Here is a 10,274-nt window from a genome sequence, read left to right as displayed (position 1 = left end):
GCAGGCCCCAAGTCTAATTGTTATGTTCCTGTTCTGACGGTTACCAGGGTGCCGTTATCAACTGACATGCCGATGGTTGTGAAACAGGGAGGTTCCTCTCGTTGACCTCGGATCCTTCGGTGCAGTGTCGGGGCTGAGTCGCAATGTTCGTGTGTTTGTTCACCTCAGTAGTTTTCCAGAAAACAGAATGTTGCATAGCACTGCAGTTATATAAGCATAGCACGTATAGCACATTTGTATGAATTAATTAAAGAATATCCCCTTTAATGATTAAGACCCGCACATGTATTTTACTCATTAACGCCAAACTCCTGAGAAGAATCCGACAATCGCTTCTGTAAGAAAAAGCCCTAAATTTCCACACATTCGTCCGTCACGCCCTGGTGTGAAGACGTGTTTTGTCCGACACCACGAGGACGGGTCGCCGATGAACAGGTGGCTTTTTTCGTGAGTTTGGTGAAACTCCTCTCGTAATCCTGCAGGAGGCGCCAACACTGCTTTCGCTTGTGGTCACGTGACTCCTTCCCGCTGTCCTCTGTGTGCGTGTGCAGGTGTGTGTTGAACCTAAAAAGCCAAATGGACTGATCGACCCCCCCTACCCTGTCCTAGAAGGCGTTCCCTCCTGGAAGGTTTGAACAGCGACCCACTCATGAAGAACTCGCGGTCCAGTGGAGAACACAACTATGCAAGTGTGGACGGAGATCCGCACGGACACATTTGATCGTAGCAACCGTCTGAACGTCTCAGTTCTTCCAGAGCGTCTCTTTTTCTTATGCCTTTCTCTCGTCTGGTACCTTCAGATACGAGTCCGCCGGACTGTTCTGAGGACCGAATGCACTTTGAACTATTTTGTCTTTCATGTGAAATTAGAAGCTTTAAGACGTGATTTTTCACTTCAATCTGGAAACCAGTGTTTGTTTCACCTCCGTTACTTTTACTGAAGCCTTACTCCCTCTAGTGGCCACTGTGTGATACTTTTTTTTTTACACAGAACTGAAGATTCTAATTTCAATAATTCAAAGATACATTTGCTAATCAATCTTTTTATTATTCTTTTATTTTAAATGTATAATATAACGAGACAAAACCAAAAGCTTTCCGAGCTACTTTAACTTTCAGCCTATCATGCGTCAGTAGGACAGTCACGTGAAGTTCACGGCGATTCAACAACAAGAAAATAATTGAAGAATATTTAATCGTTTTAATTAATTGATTAACATGTATTTAAAAATAATAATAAAATAAACAAATAACAGAATCAAATTAATGTTGTTTTTTTGTTTAAAAACTGAAAAAGTTATCAAGTTATTGTCGCATGTCTTTTTTTTTTTAAATGCTTAAAAAAACACATTTGAATAAAAAAAATAATGACACTTTCAAATTTTGAAATGTTAAATTAAAACGATGTTATGTTATGTTAGCTTTTTGAGACGTAAGACGTCAAAACAAAGTCGACACATTGTCTGGATACTAACTGAATGAAACTGATTCTACGTCATCAATCTCATGATTGGCTGAGATATTAATTGATGAAGTAGCTTGATATTCTATTGGTATTGCCTGTTACCACTGTTAACATTTTTAATATTGAATTTAAATGAGTTAGAAGTAAAATATATATAACTATTATTATTATTTTTTAATTATTAAAATTAAAATTAAAAACTGCAACATTTATAATAAAAACAATAATTTAATATAAATTAAAAATTTAAACCGACATACTTCCATAAAAATACAAAACTGTATACGTGTGTTTAAAACTTCTCTGGATTAGTATTAAGAATGATCACATTCAGGAAGTGACGCCAGATATTTGTCAATTGAACACCTTTATTTTGAAGATTCTGAGCAGGTTTTAATGGTTGGAGCTGAAGCCTGCTGTTGTCAGCGGAGGAGGAACTGGGTCAGTCTTTGGTTATGATGTCAGTGCAAAGATCTGGTCTACAGGAGCAGGACTCTACAGGGCGACTGCGTGTAGCCGTGAGGGACTTTGAGAGTTCCCTGATGCCTGGACTTCACTTGAGAACCCTGGAACAGAAGACTTGATATCTAAGGTGGTCCAAGTTGTGGTTCTGGTTCTGGACACTTACACGCTGCTCTCCTTGTAGCGGTCCAGAGCCTTCTGGGCCACCACCTCTGGGAACTTGGGGTCGGTCCAGGGAAGGTTGTCCGGGACGCTGAAGTTCATCGGAGGAGAGTCGAAGATCTGCACGGACACGTCGGTCTGGGTCGACTTCTTCTCCATGGTGGGCTCGTCGGGCTCCGGGTCTCTGTAGGTCACCTGCAGGATCAGGAAGTTCCCATATCATGGAGGGTGAGGGGCTGTTGCGATGGCGCCCCATACGTACCCCCTGGACGGAGAAGAGGCTGTCACGAGTGTTGTTGGCGAGCGAGGACACCCACCCGAACTGTCCGTTGAACAGGTCCAGCAGCGACGAGGTGGACAACATCTTCTGCTCGAACTCCTTCAGGACGTCGTCGTAGTGACGCGTGAAGCGCTCGGCCGTCGCCAGGGCCTCCTCCAGCTCGTGCCTCAGCGGCGCCTCTAGAGGCTTCTTCCCGTCGCAGTCTGGGGGACAGAACCAGCGTTGACGACCGGACCGCACTGATGCGTTCGCGACTCACCGACGTGCTCGATGGCGCGACACTTCTCGCACTCGTCTTTGAACCGCAGACACCCGGCCGAGTTGCGTCGGATCTCCCTGCAGGTCATCTTGCCGTCCCCGAACGGCCTGGTGATGACCACGTCCTCGTCGACCTCTCCGTCTGACCCCACAAACCACAGTTTAAACCTGAGGTCACGGCATGACACCCGCAGACATACCCTCGTTCTGGGCGGCCCCGCCCAGGTTGGAGTCCAGCGAGCCCAAGAAGTCCCGGTTCAGGAAGGGAGTGAAGAGGTTCTGGAAGCCGTGGAACGGGTCCTGGAAGAACGGAGAGATGCTTCTGCGGCGCCGATACAAGGTGGTGAAAAACGACGGCATGGGGAACGAGAGCGGGCTGGAGTGGACGTGCTGCGCCACCTGGTGTAGGTGTGTGAGAAGAAAATACACATACTTAAATATCGCAATATATTTGATACTTCATCGATGTTCAACAGCAATATATAAGTTATTTTATTTAAGGATTTAAAATCATTTAAATTGTTTACATTTATTTTATGATTTACAGCAGCAGTCATTACAACCACAGCTAAAGCAACAATGAAATCCCAGTGTTGACTGAGGACGAGAGGATACTAGGGGTGTGAGAAAATATCGATACACCAATACATCGTGATTGTGAAAAAACTGCACTATATGATTTGTATTTAAATTAAGTGTAAAATAAAATAGTCAGATTTTTATTTACAATTAATGGCAGATATTTACATCGTATCATGTTTTTTGTTGCGATTAAATTTCCAACCGCTAGATGGCAGCAGTCATAACTTCCTTTGAGCTAAAGGGAGAATGAAATCCTGGCAATAACTGAGGACGAGAGGTTACAGTGACTCTAGCTTTTAAAGCTGATGTTTGGACATATTTTGGTTTCAAAACAAATGAAAGCAGTTACGCCTTGTCAAGAGTCATGTGGTCTGTAAATACTGCAACACCAGAGTCAAGTAGTCGACAATACTACAAACACAACTTTGTTACTACAGTATCACAATATATTGTATCAAAATAAATAATCAAAATATCTATGACCTCCACTGACCTTCATACTGTCTGACACGACGCCGTCCACACCATCAGCCATGACGGAGTATCTGTCCTGCAGCTGCTGCAGCTCCTGGTTCTGTCGCCGATCCTCGCGCTGCAGGTCCGTGATCTTCCCCCCGTTGATCCAGATGGAGAAGGGCGAGGTTCTGTTCAGGACCTCCTCCAGCTGCCCGGAGACGCAAGTTTATCTCAACATGCCGAGACGTTTTCGACTTTCTCTCGTGTCAGTTACAAACATTACATCTTTGAATTGACAGTAATTACTAAATCAAAATTGACACTTTATGTTAATGCGACAAACAAATTTTAATTGTTGCGTTAATGTAGTGACTGGTGTGGGTGAGGGCGCCCTCTTGTGGATATTACAAACACTTCATAAAAGTTGACCTACTTACAGAAACCATTTACAAATTATTTCATTAACATATTCAAAACAATTTAATATTGTGTTAAATTAAAAAACACTTTTTAATTTTTTTCAGCTGGTTTCTGTAACTAATAAAATATTGCATATTTAACTTGAAATTATTATTAACTCATATATATTTTTGTATTGTATTATTAGTTTTACTTAACAAATTAACGACAATATTATTTTACCGCTAGAATTGGAAAATTTAAACCATCAAGTCACCTTTTGACAAGAAAATTGGTTAAATACGTCTCGAATATATTTGTTCTGTTGTTTCTTAGGCTTTGATTTTAGAATGGAATAGAATAGAATATAATAGAAAATCTTTATTCATCCCCAGAGGGGAAACACACTTTTACAACCGCAGTTGAAAAAAAATAAAATAAAGTGCAAGGAAAAAAGAAATAATAAAAGAGATAATACAAAATAAAATAAAAACGATCTTAAAAATATACAAATTATTTACAAAATTAGAAATTTAACACTATTAACAAAATAAAATAGAATAAAATAAAATAAAATTAAAATAAAAACAAAAAATAAAATAAAACACACGAGAAGAAAAACACGCTACGGATTAGCATCAGGATATTTAAAGTAGAGAGTTAAATATCCTGACACCAGTTGGGATGAAGGACCTTCTATAACGCCCCGTCCTACACTGGGGGTGCCTGAGCCTGCCACTGAAGGAGCTGGCCAGCTCCTCCACGGTCAGGTGCAGTGGGTGGAGAGTGTTGTCCCTGATGGAAGATAGTCTGGAGAGTGTCCTCCTCTCTCCCACCTCCTCCACCGAGCCGGCCCTCGTGACCAGCCTGTTCAGTCTCTTCCTGTCCCGGTCCGTGCTGCCTGCTCCCCAGCAGACCACAGCGTAGTGGATAGCAGAGGCTACCACGGAGTCGTAGAAGGTCCTTAATAGTGGTCTGCACACTCCGAAGGACCTCAGTCTCCCCATGAGGTGGAGGCGACTTCGGCCCTTCTTATACACGGCGTTGATATGTGTGGACCAGTTCAGTTTATTGTTGAGGTGAACACCCAGGTATTTGAAGCTGTCCACCAGCTCAATGTCCGAGCCCTGGATGCTCACCGGTTGATGTGGTGGGGACTTTTTCCTGAAGTCTATCACCATCTCCCTTGTCATACGGTGTTTAAGCAAAGGTAGTTGCTCTCACACCAGTCAACAAAGTCCTTGATGACTGACCTGTACTCCAGCTCGCCCCCCCCAGACACGCAGCCCACAATGGCCGAATCGCCGGAAAACTTCTGGAGGTGACAGCTGCTGGAGTCATAGGTAAAGTCCGCCGTGTAGAGGAAAAAAAGGAAAGGTGACAGCACTGTCCCTTGAGGCACCCCGGTGCTGCAGATGGTCACCTCAGACCTGCAGTCCTGCAGCCTCACATACTGCGGCCTGTTGGTGAGGTAGTCCATCGTCCATGCTGCCAGCTGTATCCCAACTCCTGCGTCCTCCATCTTCTTCCTTAGCAGCGCCGGCTGGATGGTGTTGAAAGTACTTGAGAAGTCAAAAAACATGACTCTCACAGTGCTACCGGCGGCTTCCAGATGAGTCAGTGCCCGGTGCTGCAGGTAGATTACGGCGTCAGCCACCCCCATCTTTGGCCTGTAGGCGAACTGCAGCGGATCCAACGCAGAGCTCGCCGTCGTGCGTAGATGGCGGAGTACCAGCCTCTCCAAGGTCTTCATCAGATGGGAGGTCAGGGCGACTGGTCTGAAGTGGCTTGGCTCCTTCGCGTGCACCGCCTTGGAAACCGGAACCACACAGGAGGTCTTCCACTGGACCGGGACCTTCTCCAGTTTGAGGCTCAGGTTGAAGATGTGTGTGACCAACTCACAAAGTTGATCAGCACAGTCCCTGAGCAGTCTGGGGCTGAGTCCATCTGGTCCAGCAGCTTTCCTGATCTTCAGTCGCCTTAATTCTCTCCTCACCTGTTCAGATGTAACAGAGAGAGGTGGCTGTGGGGGGTTGGGCAGCTGAGGCAGTAGGGCGTGTTGGGGGGGAGAAAGGTGGCTTGGAGGTGAGAACAGTTGGGGGGAGGGGGCTGAAGCAGAGGAAAAACAGCTTTGTGAAGAGTGGGGGGCAGAGGTGGAGAGGGGAGGGGGGCCCTGATCAAAACTGTTGAAATACTGGTTAAGTTCAGTGGCCCATCTTTGGTCTCCCCCTGCTGTGGCTCTGGCTCCACTCTGGCCATGACCTGAGATGTTCTTCAGGCCTTTCCACACATCCCTTGTGTTTTTCCTGCGCCAGTTACTCCTCCAGTTTCCTCTTGTATTCCTCCTTGGCCATCCCGATCGCCTTCTTGAGTTCTCGCTGGACCTCTTTAAGCTCCTCTCTGCTCCCTGAAGCAAACACCCTCTTCTTCTTGTTCAGCAGAACTTGAAGTTGAGGGGTCACCCATGGCTTGGTGTTGGCAAAGCACCGCACCTTGCGGGTCGGCGTGACGTTGCCCTCACAGAACTTTATGTAATCCGTGGAATGGTCATTGAAGGTGTCGATGTCATCACCATGAGAGAACACGCTCCAGTCTGTAGACTCAAAGCAGTCCCTCAGCCTCTCCTTGGCTTCATCATTCCACATCTTAACAGTTCTTTTCTGTGCAGGCTGCCTCCTCACCATGGGAGTGTATTCAGGTCGCAGACTATCAGGTTGTGATCAGAGCGGCCGAGGGGGGGTAGGGGGTGGAGGTGTAAGCACCTTTTACATTTGCATACAAAAGGTTCAGAGTCTATTCCTCCCGGGTGTGGCACTTCACATATTGTGTTAAGGTGGGAAGAATGGAGGAGAGTGAGGCATGGTTAAAATCCCCGTTTATGAGCAGGAGAGAGTTCGGGTGTTTGAGCTGCAGGTCCGACACTGAGGCGCTCAGCCTCTCGCTCGCTGCGGCTGCGTCCGCAGAGGGAGGAATGTACACAGTGAACACAATCACATGTGAGAACTCCCTCGGGATGTAATACGGGCGGATGCCCACCGCAACAAACTCTATGTCCTTAGTGCACACTTTTTCTTTAATGGAGACATGCGCGGGATCGCTCCATCTCTCATTAATAAACACCGCCACTCCTCCTCCTCTCCTCTTTCCGTCCATGTCCCGGTCCGCACAAACCATCTTGAACCCCTCCAGCGAAACAATAGAGTCCGGGGTCTTCTCAGTCAGCCAGGTCTCCGTGAAACATAGAAGGCTGCTCTCACGGAAATCTCTGTTATGCCGGGTCAGCGCAGCAAGCTCGTCCGTTTTATTCACGATCGAACGTACATTTCCCATGATGATCGATGGAATAAACCGCTTGTTTAAATTGTGTTTAAATAAAGTTTTATCTATCTAAATAATATTACAACCCTAACCTCACGATCTTGTATTCAGGTTTCTTCTTTCTAATCCGGTCATTTTGAATAGTTTGTTCAGGTTCTAACTACTAACCACCAGCAGGCGGCGCTCTAGAGAGTGCGCTCACCTGACGTCCCACCAGCGCTGAGCCGCTGCTGCAGGTCTTGGAGTAGAACTTGACGCAGCTCCTCCTCAGGCACGGTTTGCATTCTTCCCACAGAGCTCTGGTGGTTTCATTGCAGACGTCCTGCTGCCGCTCCAGCTCCGCCTCCTTCTCCTCCGCCGCGCGCAGCGCCTCCTGCAGGCGGACAAGGGACATTACATTTGATAGATTTCTTATAAGTTCAACAAATGTTTGTAAAAAACTCTATTTATACTAGAAAATGATTAAGCCCCGCCCACTGAAACCATAACCACATCCACTCTGCTGTGATTGGTCAAGCATGGATGTTTGTCACCACGCGTCATCAATCCTGGATGTCTACACCTCCAAGGGACTCGTTGTATAAAAAAAGCGCTGAGAGATTACAGATGCCTAGAGGAGGAGTGAAGCCATTATTACATCATAATGGACTCCGCTCTCGTAACCTCTCGTTCGCCCAGATTTCAGAGCAACTTTATAAAGAAAGTTGAAAACATGGTCATGATGAGGGACCATGGATCTTGGAGAGGAAGACGTCAACATTTGAGAGTCAGGAGAGTTTTCACTAAAGTTAAACGTTTAAGTTATTTTTGTGTCTCAGTTTTTCACCTCCTTCTTCTGTCTGGTTTCTTCCAGCTGCTCCAGAAACTTCTGTCGCTCCTGCTCAGACTTCTCCATCACCTCCTTCATCTCCTTCACTCCATTCACGGCGTTCTCGACCTGCTCGTCCACAAACTTCTCTCCTCGCACAGAGATGTCTGAGAAGACACGGAAGATCATCAGAACAGAAGAACAGTGGCACTAGTCCAGGGAGTTAAAAAAAACAGGAAAGAAAGAGAAAAGAGGGCAAACAACGGTCAGCGTTACATAAATAAAGGATGAGGGGAGGAGAGAAGAAACGGACGAGAGAGGAGAAGAGAACGGACTCACCGTTCAGGTCTTCTTTGGTCGGGGGGGCGATGGCGCCGACCGACGCGAGGAAAATGGCCGCCACTGCCAGATACTTGACTCCCCTCTTCTTCATCATCAACACCATCATCAGCATCTTCTCTGACCGCTCAGTCAGCAGGTGACGGTGATACCTGGAGGTCATGTGATAAGGTCAGAGGTCACAGAGCTCGGCTTTACTATAGTACGACGTCAAATATATAGAAAAGAAAAATAAATTCCTTTATTTCTTCAGGTACTTCCTTGATTTATTATGATTTAAATTTGATTTTAACATGTATTTTTAATAATTTTACTAGTAATTGTTTAGTCAATATTTTATATTTTATGATGATATGACTTATTTCCAAGCCTTGTGTTTATTGTTATCTTGGTTATTGTTTGTTTGATAGAAGATCATTATTTTTGACTAAAATACTATTTTACAGTGAATACTCTGAACTCGTCTTCAGTCAGAGATGGAGGACAAATCATGGCTTCTTTTCACACGGGTCGGCGGGTCAGAGTCGGACAGCTGGACGATCACATGATCATCTCTGCTTAATCCCCCCCGACCCCCCCGACGTCTTCATCAGACAACAACTCAATCATCCTCCTCTGACGCTAAGATATGGAGGAGCTGATCCTCATCTCAGGCCAGCATAATGTGAGCAAAACTGTTTGTCTTGAGTGTGTTTTTTTTTTAACAATCGTGTCACTTCCTGTCAAGTCATGTGACCATGGCAATATGGGGGACACAATGACGATCGGATACTGGTTACATTTTCTACTTAAACTGCTGAGTCATCATTTATTAACGTCTAATTGGGATCCCAATGTTTGGAGTCACAACAAAACTGGTGAGATTGCTTAGAAAAACACTTTACACGGAAGAAGGAGTAGAGCTACACTTTCTCTCTGCACCCAGAACTTACCACAGTTAGTCAGTTGTTTCACGGGTGAAATGTTCTAATCTTCTTACTCACGGGTCAAATCTGTGAAGCAGCAAACGTCAAAGTGTTCCAGCTCCGGCAGGACCGGCCCAGTTCCTTCTTGGGACCTTGAGAGAGCAGAAAGGGGGTCAGAGCTCGTTAGCATCCGAGCGGGAAGACGCGGTGCTGAGGGTCGACGGTAAACACCAGTGACTCAGCTGGTGATACAAGAGAAGGAATGTGCGCCAGATGTCGACCCAGAAACCTACTGGAACCTTCCGTGCGTCGCCATGACGACAGCTGTGGCTTGTTTTTGTTTATCAAGTCCATGGCTTTTGTTTTTTGATCCCGAACCGGATTGTTGTTGTTTATGTTGTCCGTTTGTGTGTTACACTTGCACATATTAACACACACTTTAACATCTTGACCCACACAAGGAAAACACTTGTAAACACATGTTTATGTAAACATACATGTGAAGAAAATGCATTTAGACAAACTCAAAATGTTTTTTTAAGACCTGTCAAAACATCCTACAATTTGTTGCACTTTCTACGTTTGGTTGTGCAACTGTCAAAACTGCAGCATCATCACACAAACCAGATGTCAACATTACCAACAACACTGTCAGAGATGGCGCCTCATATGAGGTCACCATGAGTCAGCAACTGCCTCTGAACTACAAACATCTGCGTTGACAAGGATGCGAACCCAAAACCTTCATCTAGTGGAGAGAAGAGCAGACTCACCTCAGCGCTTCAGAAGATGACCTCCTCCTGCTGATCCTCTTGCTTTTATAGCCGGTCAGGACTGCCC

At 45.5% G+C, this 10,274-nt stretch overlaps 1 protein-coding gene across 2 annotated transcripts; it reads right to left on the bottom strand.

Annotated features, from left to right (window-relative positions):
* Window positions 1–1,815: 1,815 nt before the first annotated feature.
* LOC148067853 (clusterin-like) lies at window positions 1,816–10,246 on the bottom strand. Of its 2 annotated transcripts, XM_087806004.1 has the most exons (11): window positions 10,208–10,246; window positions 9,513–9,586; window positions 8,530–8,681; window positions 8,209–8,357; window positions 7,585–7,755; window positions 3,703–3,873; window positions 2,828–3,026; window positions 2,629–2,769; window positions 2,352–2,572; window positions 2,094–2,284; window positions 1,816–2,031 (listed from the first exon to the last, which is right to left on the bottom strand). In XM_087806004.1, the coding sequence occupies exons 3-11, from the start codon at window positions 8,642–8,644 to the stop codon at window positions 2,019–2,021; spliced, it is 1,371 nt and encodes a 456-aa protein (XP_087662130.1). In that variant the 5' UTR covers window positions 8,645–8,681; window positions 9,513–9,586; window positions 10,208–10,246; the 3' UTR covers window positions 1,816–2,018. The 2 variants fall into 2 exon arrangements, with proteins under 2 accessions (XP_087662130.1, XP_087662131.1); XM_087806005.1 differs by lacking the exon at window positions 1,816–2,031 and having other exon boundaries at window positions 2,090–2,284.
* Between the last annotated feature and the right edge of the window lie 28 nt (window positions 10,247–10,274).

This window comes from Callionymus lyra, chromosome 13 (genome assembly GCF_982586985.1).
Source record: "Callionymus lyra chromosome 13, fCalLyr1.hap1.1, whole genome shotgun sequence".
In the NCBI taxonomy this organism is placed as follows: Eukaryota; Metazoa; Chordata; class Actinopteri; order Syngnathiformes; family Callionymidae; genus Callionymus; species Callionymus lyra.
This window is presented reverse-complemented; position numbering and strand designations above follow the sequence as displayed.

Excerpts from the sequence above, each read along its gene's own strand:
- LOC148067853 (XM_087806004.1), bottom strand. The coding sequence starts at position 8,644 with ATGCTGATGATGGTGTTGATGATGAAGAAGAGGGGAGTCAAGTATCTG. Across the intron at positions 2,770-2,827 it reads CGGGGCCGCCCAGAACGAGG|ACGGAGAGGTCGACGAGGAC; the intron begins GTATGTCTGCGG and ends TTGTGGGGTCAG. Across the intron at positions 2,573-2,628 it reads TCGCGCCATCGAGCACGTCG|ACTGCGACGGGAAGAAGCCT; the intron begins GTGAGTCGCGAA and ends TCTGTCCCCCAG.